The sequence below is a fragment of the Phaenicophaeus curvirostris genome, chromosome 24 (genome assembly GCF_032191515.1).
Source record: "Phaenicophaeus curvirostris isolate KB17595 chromosome 24, BPBGC_Pcur_1.0, whole genome shotgun sequence".
Taxonomy (NCBI): Eukaryota; Metazoa; Chordata; class Aves; order Cuculiformes; family Cuculidae; genus Phaenicophaeus; species Phaenicophaeus curvirostris.
The window spans coordinates 7,090,119-7,112,278 of NC_091415.1; the positions used below are offsets into that span (position 1 = coordinate 7,090,119).

The window sequence follows — 22,160 nt, forward strand, 5'->3', positions numbered from 1 at the left end:
GGCTGGAGCCTCATGGGTCCACAGTGGCAGTCCTGGATGCCCCACTCTCCTGGGAGATGGTTTCTGTAACAAGACTGGGGGGGGGTGGGTTGAGCAGCCCCTAGGGTGGGAGCTCCAACCAGAGGTGCCCACATGTGCGTGAAAAGGAAGATCAGACCGCTGTGCCCCTGATGGAAGAGAAACTTAGAGAGGAGCAGACCTGGACTTCCCTTCCCTCTAACAGATGCAATGTAGTCAGTCTTCATCTGGTGATCCACAAGAGCCTGAGACAGGGGTCACAATGCAGCAGAGGTTATCATGGTGTAAATAAAATGGTCCTTGCTTAAGATTAGCATGAACATAAATATTCCCAGCAGTAGCTGGTATCGATAGCTTCAAGGAAGGAGGTGTGAGATCACTTCCCATGGGCACATCCAGGTCAGTAAGGGGCTGGCTTATGTTGCCATGCATATTATTATATTTTTTTGAACCTAATTTGCATGATTAGAGACTGTACTGCTCTGCCATGCTTGCATGCTCAGGTATTAGTGAGAAATAAACTTAACAAAAGCCTTGTACCTGTTGTTCTTCTGCTTCTCCAAGGTTAAACAAGAACTTCTATACAGTGAGGGGTCTACTTATGCAGCCACGACATGCAAGAACGCTGCTGCAACAGACATGGATTGGCATTCAGCAACTGGCTGGGTTTCCTTCTCCAAAATAAACTCTTATTCACAGTAGATTTTGCTGAATTATGGCTTAATTTAATAATTTACTCCTTCTACATCTATACAACTTCGTACAAAATATAATATAATTTAAAACAGCATTTCAGCCCCACATAAATGTTTCACTGGCTGTCTGAGGATCCAGTGGCTCCAAGTCTTCGATCAGAACTCTCCTGTCTTTGAGACGCCATCATCCAGCCATCTTTGGTGGTTAGGCTTTCCATTCATACAGTCATCATTTCCAGTCTCCTTCTCTGCTTGGTGATGGAATCTGCCAGCCATGGCAGAGGATCTCTGGTGGTACCTCTTATTTCTGGTCAAACACACAAGATTTTTTAACCTCTTTTTGCATTAGGCAAAACCATTGTAGCAATGTCATGAGGTAGGGGCAGCTGTGGTTCAGAGATGATACTGATGTGGTAGTTTACACCCTTTCATACAGCACTTGCTCTGGCAGGCATGTTTAAGTACAGCATGGATCTGCTCATGCTGATTGTAAACTGCCATTCATTCCCATCAATACATTTCCACTGTGAGGAGCGTCACCCTATCTTGATCTAGTCCAACAATTTATCTCTTGCCCAGATGAAACTATCAGGCAGGTACTCTTTTCAACTTAGAGATTAAGGGAAACAATATACTTAGCTGCGACTGGTAGCAGAATACATGCAGAAGTTCTTCTACCAGAAGTAGAAAACCTGCTGAGAATTACATGGGATCTAAAATAATTGCTTCAGATTAGAAAACCACATGCTAAATGGCCAGCTTCATAGATCTCTGGTGTCAACAAATATTCTTGTTGCAGCCTGACAGCGGGTGAGCAGCGTGGCAGAATGATCTCTTGCTCCTGTACTCTCCATCAAAAGTTTCATCTTGGCCAATTATTTTTTCTCTCATCTTCAGTGTTCCTGAAGCTTCTCATCTTTGTTTTAAAGGACTAGTGGAAAGCCATGATCATTACCAAAAGACAGAACTCTCTGAAAGCTTTTTTCCTGATTTTGACTACAATGCAGCATCATGTTTGAAATGCAGCTACTGATTCTGATAAATAAAACACTCAGACTAGAATGCACATCTGAGAATAAATACATAGTAAAGAGCCAGTTCTCAACAAAAGCCTTCTCCTTCACGTGGTAGTGCAGAGATGTTCTCCTGAAGGTCATACTACAGGGTAGAGTCTGAAAATAACAGAGAGATAAGTAGTTCAATATTGTGATGAGGGAAACTGTAAGGTACATTGGAAGAGGAACTGAAATGTTACAGGGCCAAGACGACCAACGTCTGCAGAAGGATTACAGGGATTTAAATTGACTCATTTCTACACTCATAGAATCCCACTGAGGTATTCTGAATTGCATTAAAAGGAAAATATTTAACTCAAAGTAAAGGATATTCCTTAACCAACTGAGTAAAATTGCGAACAATATTTATCCATAAGGATACCCACCACGAGTCTATCCTCAATTACATTGATTCTGTATTCACATCAGGATCCCCAACCACCATTTAACTTACACCATGTCCCTCTCTTCCCTGACTTCTCATTGCCTTTGGCCAGCTAACACCAGCTTTTCCCTCACTGCTTCACCTAGCCCTACGCGTCTAGCAGGATTCGGCAGCTCCTGCACTGTAGAAAAATCCAACCTACATATTCTTTTATTAAACATAGATGTGATGTTTCTTCCTAAAAAGATTTGCTCTAAGTCAACCAAAACCTCTGGCTCATGTCGAAATCAAGCATTTTACTCACATCTGCCTTTTCATTTCTATTTCTATTTCATACATGATCACCCACAGGTTAATTTAAAGTTCAATAAAGCAGTCCAGATATCCACTGCCTTATAGAAGAGTGCTCTTATCAGTAAATACAGCTGCATGGCTACTATTTTTAAGGCATCTTGACAGCAGTGACATCTTGACATCACCCGAAGACGGAAGATAAGTATTAAAGATGGTTACCTTTAATAGTGAGGAAGGCTTTGCTGAACGCACGGCCCATTTCATTGCTGGCTTCTACCATATATTCTCCTTCATCCTGCGCTGTGACACCCAGGATGACCAGGGAGCAGACACCAAAGTCATTTGTGCAAAGATAGGCAGGGTCACTGGAGAGGTCTCTACTGTCCTTGTACCAGGTGATCTTTGGAGACGGATGGCCTGCCACCGCGCAGCTCATATGGCACTCGCTCCCAGTAGTCACGACATGAGGCTTCAACGGGACAAGAATTCTTGGGGGCTGGCTTTGATTAACCCCCCTGTATTGCTGTGGTTTGACTTTAGATTCAGCTGTGAAAAGAGAAAAAAACCAGCAACACACACTTGGATGCTGCTCCACAGTGACAGAGTTCAGGGTTAAAAGGACTGGGTTTCAACCACGACACTCGGCTGTACAGTATGTCTGGCATTGCCACAGAAGCCACACACCCACCGACTGTAACGTGTGTTTCTTCCCAAATGAGCTAGAATTTAACTTTGAAGTCAGAAACTTTGGGGTTTGCAACACTTAAGCCTTAGATTTTGCTGGGAATTAATGTTGTGACAAGTTATATGGCATAACAGCTGGGAAAAAACTCAGTACAGGGACAAGGGAGCAGAACAGAGCTAGCAAATATTCAGAGATGCTTTCTATGAGGCACAAGAGCGCTCAGTCCCCAGATGTAGGAAATCAGTCAGGGAAGGGAAGAGACCAATGTGGCTGAGTTGAGACCTGCTGGTCAAACTCAAGAAGAAGAAGGAACTGCACAGGCAGCGCAAGCAGGGACAGGGAACTGGGAAATGTATAGGGACACTGCCCGATTGTGTAGGGTTGGGGTCAGGAAGGCCAAAGTGCAGCTGGAGTAGAACTTGGCAAGGGACGGGAAGACCAACAAGAAGGGCTTCTGCAGGTATGTCAGTCGGAAGAGGAAGGTCAAAAAGAATGTGCACCCACTGATGGTTGAAAATGGTGACCACGTATCAACAGATGAGGAGAAGGCTGAGGTACTTAACTTTTTTGCCTCAGTTTTCATGCCAATTGCTCTCCTCACTCCTCCTGGGCCATGAGACAACAAGTTGGTCACCAGCGGGTTAAACCTCCCCCCACTGTAGAGGAGGATCAGGTTCGTGAACACCTGAGGAACCTGAATAAGTCTGGGACCTGATGAGATGCATCCCAAAGTCCTGAGGGAACGGATCTATGTGGAGGCCAAGCCACTCTCCATGATGTTCGAAAAGTCACGGCAATCAAGAGAAGTCCCTGGTGACTGGAAGAAGGGTAACGTTGTGCCCATTTTCAAAAAGGGTAGGAAAGACGACCCTGAGAACTACTGACCTGTCAGCCTCAACTCTGTGCCTGGGAAGATCATGGAACAGATCCTCCCAGAAGCTCTGCTAAAGCATGTGGAGGATGGGGAGGTGATTAATGGCAGTCAGCACGGCTTCACCAGGGGCAAGTCCTGTACGGCCAACTTAGTGGCTTTCCACGATGAGGTAATCACAGCAGTGGATACGGGAAAACCAACGGATTTGATCTATCTGGACTTCTGTAAAGCCTTTGACACAGTCCCCCACAACCTTCTCTCTAAATTGGAGAGATATGGATTTGATGGGTGGACTATTTGGTGGATAAGAAACTGGTTGGATGGTCATATTCAGGGACTAGTGGTCAATGGCTCGAAGTCCAGATGGAAATCCATGGGAAGTGGTGTCCCTCAGGGGTCTGTAGTGGGACCAGTGCTGTTTAATATCTTCATCAATGATATTGACAGCAAGACTGAGTGCACCCTCAGCAAGTTTGCAGTTGACACCAAGCTGAGTGGTGCAGCTGCCACACTGGAAGGATGAGATGTCATCCAGAGGGACCTGGACAGGCTGGAGAAGTGGGGCTGTAAGAACCTCATGAGGTTCAACAAGGTGAAGTGCAAGGTCCTACATAAGGGTCAGGACAATCCCCAATTTCAATACAGGATGGGGGATGATGTGATTGAGAGCTGCCCTGCAGAGAAGGACTTGAACATGCTGGTTGATGAGAAGCTCAACATGAGCTGGCAATGTGCGCTCGCAGCCCAGAAGGACAACCGTATCCTGGGCTGCATTGAAAGCAGTGTGGCCAGCAGGACAAGGGAGGTGATTCTGCCCCTTTATTCCTCTCTTGTGAGACCTCATCTGGAGTATTGTGTCCAGTTCTGGAATCCTCAACATAAGAAGGACACGGAACTGTTGGAACGGGTCCAGAGGAGGCTACAAAGATGATCAGTGGGCTGGAGCACCTCCCATATGCAGACAGGCCGAGAGAGATGGTGTTGTTCAGCCTGAAGAAGAGAAGGCTCCAAGGAGGCCTTATAGTGACTTTCCAGTACCTGAAAGGGGCCACAATAAAGCTGGGGAGGGACTGTTCACAAAGGCTTGTAGTGATAGGACGAGGAGCAATGTGTATAAACTGGAAAGGGGCAGATTTAGTCTAGACATAAGGAAGAATTTCTTCATGATGAGAGTGGTGAGGCACTGGAACAGGTTGCCCAGAGCAGTGGTGGCTGCCCCACCCCTGGAGGTGTTCAGGGCCAGGTTGGACGGGCCTTGGGCAGCCTGATGTAGTGGACCGTGTCCCTGCCCACGGCAGGGGCTTAGAACTAGGTGATCTTTAAGGTCCCTTCCAACTCAAACTATTCTATGATTCTATCTGCACTTTTTCCATGCAGAAAGGAGAAGTCCTCCCTGCCAAATAGGAATTTCTTAGGGCATCTCTATACATCCTAGTTCTGGGCGACTAGAAGTTCGCAGGAGGAGAGAACCATTTCAGGGAAAAATGTTAGAAACAAGAAAAGAAACAAAACATGACAACATATGGATAACTATTTGTAAAAATAGTTTTACCTTTTGTCTTTTGAATTCTCCAAGGCTTCACAGTTTCAGATGGACTGCTGGCTCCCAAGCAATTTTTTGCCACAACCTTGAAGTAGTAGTCCCGGCCTGGGATCAGTTGGGTAAATGTGAACTTGTTGTTGTAGATCAGGTCTCCCACCACGTGCCACAAGCCCTTCTCTGATTCACGTTTCAGGACGGTGTAGTAGAGATGACTTTCCCACCTCTCAGATGCCGATGGCTCCCAGGTGACCGTCACTGTATTGGGCACATTCTCTTCCAGATGGATAGGTCCAGGTGGCTGTGGGATATCTGTCAGATGAAGACAAATAACATTAAAGGTGTAGGGAATGTGGCATAGTACAGAACCCTAAAAACTTCGAGTTCATTCAACATCTGGAGGTTGAGTAAACATCCTGGTCATGAGAAGGGATACAATTTGATTCCTTCTCCAGTCACAAACACTCGTTCACTGTTAGCTGAACTTCTGCTGCACTACATCTGCATTGCTGGGTCTCCTTCCCTTCTTACAGGGAGGAGATGAGGGCTGGTACAGCTCAACTCTTTCACCTCTTGAAGAGAGAGCATCTAGAGTTGTAACTATAAGTAAATGTCCTCCAGCCTGCTGCTGACCAACCTTGGGCTGTTCCAGAGTACGAACTGCTCTCCTGGGGTTTGCACTATCCCTCTGTGGGACCTTGTTAAGCAGAGCCACTCTAGAAGCTGGATGTAATTTTAACGAGTAGGTCGCTCTGTACTGCAGACACAGCCAAGTGTAGCACAAAGTGGCCAGACGATCTCATGGGAAATTGTACTCTAGGCGTCCCTGTCCCCGCACACCTTAACTGCATCAGAGCTCACCGTACAGAGCTCGGTTTGATGTCTGCTGCCTATGCACAGGAAATCTGAATGCGAGTTGTGAGTGAGTTACCTGTAACTTGAACTTGGAAGCTGAAAGTTTCTCTTTTCCCTAACCCGTTCTGGAGCTTAATGGTGTAGGTGCCCGTGTCAGTGAACTCAGCTGCTCCGATCAGCAGCTGGGTGGTACCATCTTTGGTGGTTATTGCAGCCTGGTTTGGAAGAAGCTGCCCATCCTTTAACCAGGTCACCACTGGGTCTGGAGATGCCTGTAAATAACAACATGAGTTACAACCCACTTTTTTTTGCCTCTGGATTCCATCTTTATATCTTTAGCTTTGTTATTTTGTTGCAAATATAATTGACACAGGAAAGTAATATTAACAAATATGGATCTGAGATGGTTCTAGGAGCCCTGGATAAAGGGCTGCTTTAAAGTCTCTTTGTAACTTTTCTCTTTCTCTTTGTCTTTTAAGAATGTTATCACAGTAAGATGTTCAGGTTAACTGTGTCAGGTGTGCTAGAACAAGAACAACAGATGGCCTCAGTAGTTAATATTCTCTATGTTTAAAAAGATCTGCTGGTTTTGGAAAGAAAAAACAGCCACAAATTCTTTATTTGCATTGTGGCATCATTGGTCTCTGTTCTCCAAGAGATTAGGAGAAAGGTAAACATATATGTACACTTTGCCTTCATCAAACCTTCTTGATATTCCAGACTGTACCCGCGTTGTTCCAAGCTCACATCAAAGCACACGGGATTCTGGGGAGCCAGAGGGAAATCAACTGGTTTTTAAGCTCTAAGTATGACAGACAAGTACCAGATGATGATAATGTCGTTGTGGTTGGATGGAGACCACTGTGTCATAGAACAATAAAGTAAAGAGTGACAGCTGAGTCCTTGTTCATGTTTTCCTCATGCAGAGGCAGGTTAAAGGATTTACCCAGTGTCTTGTGAACAAAATTCCATGCCAAGGCAACAATAGCTCAGTTTTCACGTCCACTGTTGACCACAACAGAGTCACAGAGGGGGAGTTCATAAACACGTGGGAATACTTACTTCAAAGGGAATATTCACTCGAATGGTATCTCCTGCTTTTACAAGCAGGAAGCTTTTCACCGTGTCATCTATTAGAAACCTGGGGGAAACTGAAAAAGAAAGGGATTACAATAAACAGCTGCCCATTATTACAGCTGGCTGACAAACTTATCTGCGTGTGTTTGATGGCCCTCACGCCTTTCCAGCAGCGACTCTGCTGGCTGTCGATAAATTCACTGATATTGGGAAAAAAAATGCTCCCTGACACACAACCAGAGACCACACCTTTCAAATGTTATTAGTATTTACTTATCACCATGACTAAACAAAGGGAAATGATATAAAAAACCAGTCACAGCCACAGTTTTAGAGATGTGATGTCTCAGTCATAGAGAAGTTGGCTCTTTGACACACTTCACCCCATCACATGGATGACCTTTTGTGTAATCTAATATCTGAGGAAAATGGAATTGCAAATGGAATCATGAAACATGGGTGCAATACAGAGCACAGAACACCCGCAGGAAATCTGAGTTTACTAAAAATCCTATTTTTTTAGTACTTAAAATATTTTTTTCTTTCTTTTCTCTTTTCATCAATACACTATCCTGATGCATTTGGCATTTTCCTAAAAATACCAGACCAAATAGTCCTAAATCGCACTTAGCATTTCCAGTTTGAGACTGAAGAAAATGCTCCCCAGATGGATTATATTTATCTTTTTACTGATTGATTATAAAAGCAGTGTCCAGTGTCCAGGCACAGGCCAGAAGTAGACATTTTCACTTAGGACTCAAGTTAAGGGAGAAGAATCCCTGACAGAACCATCTTTTACTGCTGTATTTCTTCAATGCTCCCTAGCAGCAGGGGGGGAAAAACAGAGCTACAGATTGTAACTAAAGATGAAAAACTGAAAACTGTCAAACTAGAAAATTAGAACAGGTAAGTAAGCGTTACAAAAACCAACATGACGTTTGCAATTTGAAAGAAAGAGAATGAAATAAGATGTTTAATTCCACAAGACCGTATAAAAATAGACTGAAAGGTCTATTTTTCCCTTAAAAGAGCATGGCTAGGAGGAAGGGTTGTGCAGTTTCCAGTTTCTATCTTACCATGACTGTGGTTTAGCTCCACACAGGGGGCAAAATTTAATTCAAGGAGAAAATACAGCTTTGAGGGTTCTTTGATGATGGTAAGTCTTTAACGTGAGCTGAATGCTGTGCATTGTGCTTTTATTACCAGTAAATCTTCAGAATTTCCAGATGTGGTGACCAATAAGACCATACTCTAGAGGAGCAATGCAGCTTGTCTTTCTGCTACAGCCTAGGACTTGAAAGTGGGACTTTATGAGGGAAAGGCTGTGGATGTACCTTCTTGGACTTCAGTAAAGCCTTTGACACAGTTTCTCACAACATTCAGCTTAGGAAACTGTCACCTCTGGCCTGGACAGGCGCACACTCTCCTGGGTGGAAAACTGGTTAAATGGAGGGCCCAGAGAGTGGTGGGAAATGGTGTGAAATCCAGCTGGAGGCCAGTGACAAGTGGCGTCCCCAGGGCTCAGGGCTGGGTCCAGCCCTGTTCAATGTCTTCATCAATGACCTGGATGAAGGCAGCGAGGGCACCCTTAGCAAGTTTGCAGACGACACTAAGCTGGGTGGAAGTGTGGATCTGCTGGAGGGTAGGGAGGCTCCAAAGGGATCTGAACAGGCTGGATCCATGGGCTGAGACCAACAGCATGAGGTTTAACAAGGCCAAATGCCGGGTCCTGCACTTGGGGCACAACAACCCTGAGCAGCTCCAGACTAGGAGAAGTCTGGCTGGAAACTGCCTGGAGGAGAGGGACCTGGGGGTGTTGGTTGACAGTGACTGAACATGGGCCAGCAATGGCATCTTGGCTTGGATCAGAAACGGCGTGACCAGCAGATCCAGGGAGGTTCTTCTCCCTCTGGACTCGGCACTGGTGAGACCGCTCCTCGAATCCTGTGTTCAGTTCTGGGCCCCTCACCACAAGAAGGATGTTGGGGCTCTGGAGCGAGTCCAGAGAAGAGCAACAAAGCTGGTGAGGGGCCTGGAGAACAAGTCTTACGAGATGCAGCTGAGAGAGCTGGGGGTGTTTAGCCTGGAGAAGAGGAAGCTGAGGGGAGGCCTTATTGCTCTCTATAACTCCCTGAAAGGAGGTTGTGGAGAGGAGGGAGCTGGCCTCCTTCTCCCAAGTGACAGGGGACAGGACGAGAGGGAATGGCCTCAAGCTCTGCCAGAGGAGGTTTGGGCTGGACATCAGAAGAAAAATAATTTCATGGAAATGGTCAGTGGGCACTGGAATAGGCTGCCCAGGGAGATGGTTGAGCCACCATCCCTGGAGGTATTTAAAAGATGGATGGATGAGGTGCTGAGGGGCATGGTTTAGTGGTTTATAGGAATGGATAGACTTGATGATCCTGGAGGTCTTCTCCAACCTGGTGATTCTGTGAAAGGAGCTCATCACAGTGACCTACAGACCTTGCCCACATCCTGTTACCTATAGAACCACCTTGTCCCATTTCGAAAGCAGCCCACTTTGGCTCACCTACAGGGGGAGCAGCTTCCATGTGGGCTTCAACCTCTGTGGCTTCTCCTGGGCCGCTGTCATTGAGGGCTCTCACCCGGAGGAAGTACTTCTCCTTGGCTTGGAGGCCTTTAACTGTGTAAGTGGTCATCTCTAGGGGAAGAGTAGTGCATTTGGTCCAGTTAAGGCTGGTAGAAGGTCGCAGCTCCACCTCGTAGCCTTTCACATCACTCCCATTTTTTGTTTCAGGTGTCTTCCAGGTCAAGGTGACACTACTGCTGTCACTGCTGCTCACTTTAAGGTCCTGCACTGGACCTAGAGTTTCTGAAAAGAGAAATTTTATTTATACTATTTTTCTAGGATTTCTGTCCCCTGTTTTCAGGCACTTCCTGAGATTCCCTGACATTCTTGAAGCACACTGGATATCCACCCTGCTGTCTTGCCGCCCCTTTGTCCCAGTTCTTCAAAGCTGGATGCAGGTGCCTTCTCCCGCCAGCCACGCAACACAACCTGCAACACCCCCGAAGGGTCTGCACCCCATCCTGAACACTTCACACTGCACGGAACTCCCACACAGAAAGGCTGCCACGTCTTGGCTTAGACATCACACAGGAAATCCTTCCTTGCCTTCTTCACACTGATAGCAGATTCTCAGCCACAAAACATTCCCAATTATTTGATCTTTGTCTTCACAAAGCTTTACAAAGCATTTGTATACATCACCTCTCCACTCACATCACCAGCTTTACACATCCCTGAGTGAGAAGGATTGTGGCAGTGCTGCACTTACTGGTGCAATCCCGTGCAAAGGCAGGTTGGGAAGGTCCACTGGCATCTCCTATGCCAGCACCATTGACAGCTGCTACACGGAATTCATACTGCAGACCTTTCTTGAGATTGGTAATCTTCAGCTTCTTGTCTGCAGAAAGAAAAGGAGCATGTTGGCTCAGGTGAGCTGTTATCCACATAGCAAAGAGGGAGATGACAATTTTGTACTTCATACAGGACTGCAGACTGAATAATTCTTGGGAGCTGCACCATTTCCCCTGCCCTTCCCTATCCAAGATCACAACTGACAGAATTGGCAGCTACAGTCAAAAAACATTTTGGAGCCCATACACATCACTAGGGGTTTTTTATCTTCCTTGTATTTATAACTTCTTCTCTGCCAGGTTCCTAGCATGAGGACTAAGGACAGCAAACAGTTCTGCATGTGAAGGGAAGACTTTAGTTCCAGAAATCGAACTGTTTCTCTACAAAGGAGCTATGTCCCAGAATGCAGCAGTGAGATTCCCTGCACTCTACTCCGGCCATATGCACACAATCTAGAAAAAAAAAATCAGTCCTCCTTCCATGCACGCAGCTGCGCAATGGCCTGGGTTGCCCAGGAATGTGGTGGTTGCCTCATCCCTGGAGGGGTTCAAGGCCAGGTTGGATGGAGCTTGGAGCCCCTGATCCAGTGGGAGGTGTCCCTGCCCATGGCAGGGGGTGGAACTGGATGGGCTTTGAGGACCCTTCCAACCCCAACCATGATTCCATGATTCCATGATAAAAACAAAGCCTGGCTTGGCTATGGCACAGCTGTGTAAACTTGTGAAAAAAAACCCACGTACACTAGAGCTGTGAAAGATAAGAAAGTAAAACTTCAGACGCAGTTAATGTGGTTGTTACAGGGACAGTCAGCAGCTCAGGAATTTAAGAGGAAAAACACTGACATGAAAAGGTAGAAGATTCTAAGCAGAAAGCAAGGAGTTAGAAGGCAGTAACTCCACCAAGATCAGTGCGTTACCTCCTAAACCCAGATGACCTTCTTGTCTTTTTCAAGCTTTCCAGGATTAAAAATCCTTACCTGATACAGGTGCATTGTTGACTGGCAGCCAGGTCATGGTACCCTTCTTGCGTTTTTGGACAATGTATCCCACAATTCGGGAGCTGCCTGTTTTACGAGGTGCTTTCCAGGATATTGTGATGGAGTCTTTGCTGGTACTGACAATCTCAGGGGCATCTGGGGCACCAGGTGAAGCTAAAAAGAGATCAACATTTCATTATTAGCAGGTATACTTTATTGCAGGATAAAAAGGCATTCTGTGTTTTTCCTTCTTCCACTGTCCCCAAGATATTCATATGGATGTGTTTTGAAAACCTGACTGAGACCTGACGCTGTGTATCCTATTCCCCACACAGACAGGACCCAGCATGTTCCTGAATTTTGTTTTCATGAACGACCTACTGTCAGCCTAGTGAGTGGGACATGTACATTCTTACACACTAGGAACAGTCAGTGTTGTTGCTTTTACTGTCAGAAACTGGAAGCAGGATAGATTTACTTATCCCTCTGCACAAAATACAGGGTTTCTCATCATCGTGAGGAGAATGCAGAAAGAACATCAGAAACAGAGTAGAGTGACTACACATGCTCAGTGCAAAACTGTTCCAGGATTTAAACTCATTGAAGGACAAAGAATATTGTCCTGGTTAATATTCAGAAATCACCTCCTCCAGGCTCAGGAGCGATGCATCCTGACAAAGAGAAAGCCAGGCAAAACCTCCAGATGCCTGCATGGATGAACACTGAGCTCTTGAACAAATTTAAACTCAAAAAGGAAGCCTACAGAGGGTGGAAGTAAGGACAAGCAGCCTGGGAGGAACACAGATATAGTCCAAGCAGCAAGGGATCAGGTTAGGAAAGCTGAAGCCTTGACAGAATTAAATCTTGCCAGGTCAACAAGAAAAGCTTCTCTCAGTACGCTGGGGATAAAAGGAAGACTAGGGAGAATGTAGGCCCACTCCAGAAGGAAATGGGAGACCTGGTTATAGATATGGAGATGACTGATCTTGTCACATATTGCATTTTCCCCATGAAACTTATTTTCCAGTTAAGAATGGAACATAACTGAGAACTTAACACCACCTCACTCTGCTTCATCAAAGACTACAATAAAATTCTAGTCTCAACCTGTAATCTCCACAGATGTGCGAAGATCTCACAGCCATGATTCAAGTTTAGATCTGTAGCAACATCCAAAATCCAGTGAATTTTCTTTGATGCCACATTCGATAATGGATTTCGCAGTCTGCCAAACACAATTATGAAAAGTTCTTCCTTACCTTTCCCAACAGCCTTCACTTCATCGGATTCCAGTGGGTCGCTGGTCCCCTCAGCATTCACAGCTCTCACCCTGAAGTAGTAGCTCATGTCTTGTTCCACTTTGTTAGTAGTGAAGGTAGTGCAGGTCTTGGGGGTTTCTCCCAAAGTCACCCAGTCGCTCTTGCCTACCTGCTGTCTCTCGACAATGTATCTTTGCAGTGGTTTGCCTCCATCATCCTTTGGGGGCTTCCACTGAATAGTGATGTCATTTATAGAGCTTTGTACAATTTTGATGGGCCCTGCAGGTGGCTGTGGCTTGTCTGAAAAGATAAACACAGAGAGACAGTGAGTTGGCTCCTGATCCAGAAAGGCTCTGGGGTTTGAGGCAGACACTGTCTCTTTCTCACCGGCTGAGAGACTCAGTTTCTGATGGAATTCATGCATCGGTGCAGAATGAGGGGTGGGCACTTAAATTGCCTCTTCTCACTTTGCTAAGTGTGGGGGAAGCCAGGCCCTTGCTCCATGAGAGAATTGTGCTCAGCAGCACTGCACCAATTCAGCTTGCTTATAAGGAGGAAATACCATTTCTGGTCTTCCAGAAGAGCACAGACATTCGCAGCAGAGCGGAATTTGGCCTTGATAATCTATTTTAGATTTTGCCTCTTGCACACTGTTCCATCTCCCACGGTCCCCCAACATTCAAAACTCAGCTGCTGAGGCCATGCAAAACCAAACTAGATTTGTGTCACCTTGTACTAAAGAGCAAGAAACGCCAGCAATCTTTGCTTGCATCCTGACTTAGTGGAAAATTATACAGTTTTGTTCATCTTGGAATACGCAGTAGCTCTAAATAAGGTTGTCACCAGCATTAATGGGTTCTCTGGCAAAGCATTACATGAAAGACAGTGGGGATGTTATGGGGCTCTTACCTAATACCAAAAGCTTTAAGTTGATCTCCAGGACCCCACTGTCATTCTTCAACCTGACTTTGTAATCCCCACAGTCCTTTCTCTCACTGCTGGCGATGGACAGCATGGTAAAGGTCTCTGTGTTATCAACACGAATCCTTGTGTCATCTATGAGCTCCATTTTGTCCTTCAACCACATTGCTCGGACTGGCAGCCGGCCCTCAAAAGGGATCTTGATCTGCACTTTCTGCCCTGCCTTGGCCACAGTAGGAACGCTCGTTAAGTTTTTGAGGAGAACTTTGTCAACCTGTGGAGGATCTAAGGAGAAGATACAATGACATCAGAAACTGTAAGTCAAAGAGGATAAGGCTCACCTTGGAGGAAAGGGCTTCCCTCATGCTGCTGCCAATAATGCTTAGAGGGTCACAACATCTAATTCAACTGTACTCATCTAGTACTAAACAATATCCCTAGGCACCTCATCCACACTCAGAGGTATTGTTTAGTACTAGATGAGTACAGTTGAACTTGATGATCTCAAAGGTCTTTTCCAACCAAGCAATTCTATGAAAGTACGTGTATGTATGTGAAGCACTGTGCATGCAACTAAAAGTCATGGTCTAGATGTTGTGTAATAAAGTTGTCTCAATAACCAACAACGGGTCTCTGAGAAAACGTGTTATGTATTTAACGACAGATAGGTATGGTTGGACTCGATTTCAGAGGTCTTTTACAACTTAATGATTCCATGTTTCTATGTTTTGAGCACAGCAAGGCTAAAACGCTGCCCCGGGACTTTGAATAGACTCACCTTCAACAAAAATTGAAGCTTCAGTTTTTATATCTCCACCTTCAAACCTGTACTTCCCAGCATGAATATCTTCCACTTTGTTAATGATTAGTTTGTGCACCAGACCTTCCTTTTCAAAAACCACTCCATCCATGCTCTTTAACTACAGGGGAAAGCACAGAGACCCAGTCTTATAGGAATAGGGGGGGAAAAAAAGGCAATCCAAACTTAAACTGAACAGATTTGAAAAGTAATTGAAAAGACTTACGAAGAACAGGCATGTTTAATTGCAATAATATTCTGGGCACTTATGTGGTAACGTTGCAGGTAAGCACTGTCAACCCACTTCCCCCAAAAAAATCTAATTAAAATCTACTCAAATATGTTCTAGTAAAACCTCCAAGCTCTCTTCTTTCTGTTCTTAACAACAAAAACATTGGCCCATGCTTGAGTGTGACACCTCAGAGCTCCTACAGTGTCATTTGGATCCCACAACTGGAAATACTCTTCAGGGCTGTTTTGGAACACAGAATATTTTGTCTGTGCTTGATCTTATGCACTAATTTAACGGAGTACTCCTCCTGTTACGCCTGCCTGAAGGATACTTTGAAGACTTTTTCTCACTTTTCACATGTATCTTCCATTCACCAAGGAAAAGACAAAGTATGCATCGCAGAGAAGAGACCCACACCACCTCACCCATGAGGAAGGAAAAACACAAAGCCTCCTTTTGTCAGCAAGAATGGAAACATGAACAATGCTGGGTTTCTATCAGGATGTTTATTTATCAACACGTTCCTGCAGCATCCTTCCACAGGCACACTAACTACAGAAAGGTAGGGGGAGCACACCTTGACACGACACTTGAGGAGAGGCAGAGCCAGAGAGCAGAGCATTGCTAACCAAAGAAAAACAGCAGCTAGAGGACACCTACCTTTAATCCATCTTTAAACCAGGTGCCCATCACATCTTCTTTACTGACAGTGCAAGACAGCTCAGCTGGTTCCCCTTTCAGGACTCTGACACCAAGTAACTGTTTGTTGAGGTGACAGCGTGGGGCTGAAGGTCCAGAAAAGAAAAGGTTGAAAAGCCAGTGTTACACTGATAGAAATGCCTGGATGAAAATTCATGTGCACACAAGGAGAGAAGAGAGGTTTTTAAAAAACATATACTGCAGTCACAACAGACTTTTGTTCCACCGTACTGGGACCAGCTGGCAGGACCCCAAGGCATGGAGGGGACAGGCAGCTGCCCTGTGTGCAGTATAGAATCACCAGGTTGGAAAAAAGCTTTGAGATCATCGACTCCAACCATACCTGTCCACTACTAAATCAGATCCCTGAGCACCTCATCCACACATCTTTTAAACACCTCCAGGGATGAGGACTCCACCACCTCCCTGGGCAGCCTCTGCCAGTGCCTGAGAACCCTTTCAGTGAAGACATTTTTCCTGATGTCCAATCTGAACCTGCCCTGGTGCAACTTGAGGCCCTTCCCTCTCTCCTATCACCTCACACTTGGGAGAAGAGACCAACACCCACCTCTCTACAACCTCCTTTCAGGCAGCTGTAGACAGTGATGAGGTCTCCCTTTAGCCTCCTTTTCTCCAGGCTAAACAACCCCAGGTACCTCAGCTGCTCCTCATAAGATTTGTTCTCCAGCCTCTTCACAAATCACATTATCAGTCCACACATTTACTATTTTAAATCTGTGTTAATTGTCTTGGCTCCCACTACAGTCAGTGGGAAAAAATATGAACATATTAATACTGCTCCTATTGTGCTTTTCCTCCATGTTGTCCAGATACAGGGCTGCCCAACCACCTCCCCCTGAACCATCTCAAGTCACACTCTTCCCCATCTCTGTATTTCTTTTTCCAAGTTCTTCTCCATTAACATCCTCATCCTGTCTAGGAAACATCCACCTCCTTCCCCATTAATGCCAAGTTTGATTTTACTTCCTTATTTATAACTTACAAGTTTTGTTTGCCTTAATCATTTCTAACTTGTCAGCATTTCCACCACGAGACTACTCTTCAGGGGTTCTACAGCTGAACTTTGTCAGTTCTACAGTTCCCACATGACCATCTTACTAACGTAGCCCCGGCCTCAGTCAAAAGGCTGCATACATGTTACTCTCCTTTTACTATAGGCAAAACCTTATTAATTCTAGTGTTACAGGGGAAAGGAGCTCTCCATATTAAGCCAAACTTATTTATCCAATAATGCAGGCAAAGATTTGTTCCCAGAACTTGGAATAACACAGATCTTTGCACTAGATGTTAGAACAAATAAGGCAAAAACTGGTGAAGGGTCTGGAGAACAAGTCTTATGAGGAGTGGCTGGGGGAACTGGGGTTGTTTAGTCTGGAGAAGAGGAGGCTGAGGGGAGACCTTATCGCGCTCTGCAGCTGCCGGAAAGGAGGTTGTGGTGAGGTGGGTGCTGGCCTCTTCTCCCAAGTGACAAGGGATGGGATGAGAAGGAATGGCCTCATGTTGTGCCAGAGGAGGTTTAGGCTGGATATTCGGGAAAATTCTTTAATGAAAGAGTGGTGAAGCCCTTGCAGAGGCTGCCCAGGGCAGTGGTGGAATCTCCTTCTCTGGAGTCATTAAGAAACCATGTGGCCGTGGCTCTTTGGGACATGGTTTAGTGGGCACGGTGGGGTTGGGCTGGTGGTTGCACTGGATGAGCTTAGAGGTCTTTTTCAACCTTAATGATTCTATGATTTTAATAAGTTTTAAATTGGAACAATATCAAAGAGCGTGGCCATATTCCTTGAAACTACATCAGAATGAGTGCATTTGGGAACTGAAGTCCATGTGGATCTGAATTGTTGATTTGAATGGACAGATGATGCCTGGTTTAGACAACTGAAGCAAAGCTCATTGAGATTTTTAAGGTGGTTTGATCCAAGCGAATTGTGTCAGGTCAAAGAGCAAATCAGTGGTAGAATACGGAATGGGTCACGGTATGCCTAAACCATCAGATTTGTCTAAACCATCAGCTCCAATTTCTCTCCAGGATTAGGAACGTGAGTATCAAAATGCAAAGACCAGCAATACAGAAGTCACTAATTAAACACGTACCTTTCAGGTCATCCAGGCAATAACGTCGTTTGTTTCCCAAACTTTCTGTATTCTTCAAGAAATCATTTTCTTTAAGATCAAGCTCGAGTTCTGGTTTTCTGTGGTTTATCGAAGGAGGCCCACCATAAAGATCTGCCATCTGACCATAACGCAATGAACCTTGACCGAAAGCACTTGAACTCCCAGTGACAGAGCTGTCATGGGAAGTACTCCCTGCCCCTCCGAGGGCAGAATTTTTGCCATAATGGGAGCCCAACTGTCCTAAATCTCCGCCCTTCCCCCCGGCATCTCTTTGACCTGAAAGTGAATCTCTGTCGTGAGGTGAACCGCTGATCCCTGATCCTCTGAAAGCACTGGCAGTGCCCTTTGCAGTTTCACCTCCCACAGAAGATTTGCCAGGATGTGAATCCAGCCCATATTCCCCACCTCGTCCCACGGCACCCAACACAACCTCTCCACCATGGATTGAAAGCAACTCCCTTCCATCACCATCCACACCAGCCCTGGCTCCAGCTGACCCGCTGTCCTTGCTGTAGGGAGACCTAACACTCCGTGCAGCAGAGCCACCCATGCCACTGACTTCTGAGGAAGAGTCACCTCCTCCTGCCCCGCCTAAATAACCTTGAGCTCTGCTCAGCATAGCATTCCTGCCATGATGAGACCCCATACCTTCTTTACCTACAAAAGGAAATTGAACAGCTCCTGCCACAACCCCAGCAGGGAGGACACCTTCTCCATAGGGAGATGCAGCACCTCCATAACCACCAACTGCAGCCCCACCAACACTTGCTCCAGCTGGGAGACCATCCTTTCCATATGGAGACCGAACTCCTGTACCACCTACACCAGCACCACCAACTCCTGCTCCAGCGGGAAGACCATCCCTTCCACATGGAGACCCAGCTCCCACTAAGCCAGCACCAGCCCCAGCTGGGAGACCATCCTTTCCATATGGAGACCCAAATCCCCCTGCACCACCTACACCAGCAACTACTGTTCCAGTTGGGAGACCATCCTTTCCATAGGGAGATCCAACTCCCCCTGAACCTCCTACACCAGCACCAGCAACTCCTGCTCCAGCTGGGAGACCATCCTTTCCATATGGAGACCCAAATCCCCCTGCACCACCTACACCAGCAACTACTGTTCCAGTTGGGAGACCATCCTTTCCATAGGGAGATCCAACTCCCCCTGAACCTCCTACACCAGCACCAGCAACTCCTGCTCCAGCTGGGAGACCATCCTTTCCATATGGAGACCCAAATCCCCCTGCACCACCTACACCAGCAACTACTGTTCCAGTTGGGAGACCATCCTTTCCATAGGGAGATCCAACTCCCCCTGAACCTCCTACACCAGCACCAGCAACTCCTGCTCCAGCTGGGAGACCATCCTTTCCATATGGAGACCCAAATCCCCCTGCACCACCTACACCAGCAACTACTGTTCCAGCTGGGAGACCATCCTTTCCATAGGGAGATCCAACTCCCCCTGAACCTCCTACACCAGCACCAGCAACTCCTGCTCCAGCTGGGAGACCATCCTTTCCATATGGAGACCCAAATCCCCCTGCACCACCTACACCAGCAACTACTGTTCCAGCTGGGAGACCATCCTTTCCATATGGAGACCCAACTCCCCCTGCACCACCTACACCAGCAGCACCAACTCCTGCGCCAGCAGGGAGACCATCCTTTCCAGAAGGAGACCCAAATCCCCCTGCACCACCTACACCAGCACCAGCAACTCCTGCTCCAGCAGGGAGACCATCCTTTCCATAGGGAGATCCAACTCCCCCTGCACCACCCACACCAGCACCACAAACTCCTGCTCCAGCTGGGAGACCATCCTTTCCATATGGAGACCCAACTCCCCCTGCACCACCTACACCAGCAGCACCAACTCCTGCGCCAGCAGGGAGACCATCCTTTCCAGAAGGAGACCCAAATCCCCCTGCACCACCTACACCAGCACCAGCAACTCCTGCTCCAGCTGGGAGACCATCCTTTCCATAGGGAGATCCAACTCCCCCTGCACCACCCACACCAGCACCACAAACTCCTGCTCCAGCTGGGAGACCATCCTTTCCATAGGGAGATCCAACTCCCCCTGCACCACCCACACCAGCACCACCAACTCCTGCTCTAGCTGGAAGACCATCCCTTCCATATGGAGACCCAACTCCCGCTAAGCCAGCACCGGCCCCAGCTGGGAGACCATCCTTTCCATATGGAGACCCAACTCCCCCTGCACCACCTACACCAGCAACTACTGTTCCAGCTGGGAGACCATCCTTTCCATAAGGAGACCCAACTCCCCCTGCACCACCTACACCAGCACCAGCAACTCCTGCTCCAGCTGGGAGGCCATCCTTTCCATACAGAGACCCAACTCCCCCTGCACCACCTACACCAGCACCACCAACTACTGTTCCAGCTGGGAGACTATCCTTTCCATAGGGAGATCCAACTCCCCCTGCACCACCTACACCAGCACCAACTCCTGCGCCAGCAGGGAGACCATCCTTTCCATACGGAGACCAAACTCCCCCTGCACCACCTACACCAGCACCACCAATGCCTGCTCCGGCTGGAAGACCATCCTTTCCGTAGGGAGATCCAACTCCCCCTGCACCACCTACTCCAGCACCAATTCCTGCTCCAACTGGGAGACCATCCTTTCCATATGGAGACCCAACTCCCCCTGCACCACCTACACCAGCATCAGCAACTACTGTTCCAGCTGGGACACCATCCTTTCCATACGGAGACCAAACTCCCCCTGCACCACCTACACCAGCACCACCAACTCCTGCTCCAGCTGGGAGACCATCCTTTCCATAGGGAGATCCAACTCCCCCTGAACCTCCTACACCAGCATCACCAATGCCTGCTCCAGCTGGGAGACCATCCTTTCCATAGGGAGATCCAACTCCCCTTGCACCTCCTACACCAGCACCACCAATGCCTGCTCCAGCTGAGAGACCATCCTTCCCAAGTTGAAACCCAACTCCCCCTGCACTAGCAACTCCAGCAGCACCAACTCCTGCTCCAGCAGGAAGACCATCCTTTCCATAAAGAGAGTCTAGTGCCCCTGCATGAGCTCCACCAACTCCTGCCCCTGGTGGGAGACCATCCTTTCCATAGAAAGACCCAACTCCCCCTGCACCACCTACACCAGCACCACCAATGCCTGCTCCAGCTGGGATACCACTCTTTCCATAGGGAGATCCAATTCCCCGTGCTCCTCCTACACCAGCACCACCAATGCCTGTTCCAGCAAGAAGGCCATCCTTTCCATATTGAGACCCAACGCCCCCTGCACCACCTACACCAGCACCACCAATGCCTGCTCCAGCAAGGAGGCCATCCTTTCCATATGGAGACCCGACGCCCCCTGCACGTCCTACACCAGTAGCACCAACTCCTGCTCCAAAAGGGAGACCATCCTTTCCATAGGGAGAGCCTAGTGCCCCTGCACCAGCACCACCAATGCCTGCTCCTGCTGGGAGGCCATCCTTCCCACAGGGAGAGCCAACTCCTGCTGCAGCACCTACACCAAAACCAACAACTCCTGCTCCAGCAGGGAGACCATCCTTTCCATACAGAGAACCATCACCCCATGCACCAGCATTGCCAATGCCAGCTCCACCTAGAGGCAGTCCATCCTTCCCATATGGAGACTCAACTCTGCCTTCTCCAGCTACACCAGCACCACCAACTCCTGCTCCAGCTGGGAGACCATCCTTTCCATATGGAGACCCAACTCCCCCTGCACCAGCTACATGAGCCCCACTAATGCCTGCACCAAGAGGGTGTCCATCCTTCCCATATGGAGACCCAACTCCCCCTTCTCCAACTACACCAGCACCACCAACTCCTGCTCTAGCTGGAAGACCATCCTTTCCGTAGGGAGACCCCACTCCCACTATGCCAGGCCCAGCCCTAGCTAGGAGACTATCATTTCCATAAGGAGACCCAACTCCCCCTGCACCAGCTACACCAGCACCACCAGCTGTGGCTCCATCTGGGAGTCCATCCGTTCCATAGGGAGAACCAAGTCCTACTGCATCACCTATACCAGCACCAGCAATGCCTGTTCCAACAGGAAGACCATCCTTTCCAAAGGGAGACCCAACACTCCCTGTATTAGTTGCACCAGCACCGTCAATGTCTGCTCCAGCAGGAAAGCCATCCTTTCTGTATTGGGTCCCAAGACCTTCAAAACTACCAGCTGTAGCACCACCATTGCCTGTCCCAGCTGGCAAGCCATCCTTTCCATAGGGAGTTCCAATGCCTCCAA

At 47.4% G+C, this 22,160-nt stretch overlaps 1 protein-coding gene across 34 annotated transcripts in view; it reads right to left on the minus strand.

The window, feature by feature from the left end:
- Nucleotides 1-721: 721 nt before the first annotated feature.
- The window catches only part of IGFN1 (immunoglobulin like and fibronectin type III domain containing 1), a 40,338-nt gene continuing 18,899 nt past the window's right edge, over nt 722-22,160 (minus strand). Inside the window, exons 13-29 of one of the 34 annotated variants that reach the window (XM_069875710.1) lie at nt 21,666-22,154; nt 21,030-21,059; nt 20,508-20,570; nt 19,587-20,357; nt 17,859-18,836; nt 15,708-15,832; nt 14,795-14,936; nt 14,005-14,301; nt 13,096-13,395; nt 11,837-12,010; nt 10,778-10,906; nt 10,009-10,311; nt 7,464-7,552; nt 6,478-6,673; nt 5,559-5,858; nt 2,667-2,993; nt 722-1,885 (exon numbers count right to left, since the gene is read on the minus strand). In XM_069875710.1, coding sequence (XP_069731811.1) covers nt 1,872-1,885; nt 2,667-2,993; nt 5,559-5,858; nt 6,478-6,673; nt 7,464-7,552; nt 10,009-10,311; nt 10,778-10,906; nt 11,837-12,010; nt 13,096-13,395; nt 14,005-14,301; nt 14,795-14,936; nt 15,708-15,832; nt 17,859-18,836; nt 19,587-20,357; nt 20,508-20,570; nt 21,030-21,059; nt 21,666-22,154 — 4,727 coding nt within the window. In that variant the 3' untranslated portion in view covers nt 722-1,871. Of the gene's footprint in view, nt 1,886-2,652; nt 2,994-5,558; nt 5,859-6,477; nt 6,674-7,463; nt 7,553-10,008; nt 10,312-10,777; nt 10,907-11,836; nt 12,011-13,095; nt 13,396-14,004; nt 14,302-14,794; nt 14,937-15,707; nt 15,833-17,858; nt 18,837-19,433; nt 22,155-22,160 lie in introns of those variants that run through there. The other 33 variants (XM_069875708.1, XM_069875707.1, XM_069875693.1 and 30 more) reach the window with 33 other exon arrangements.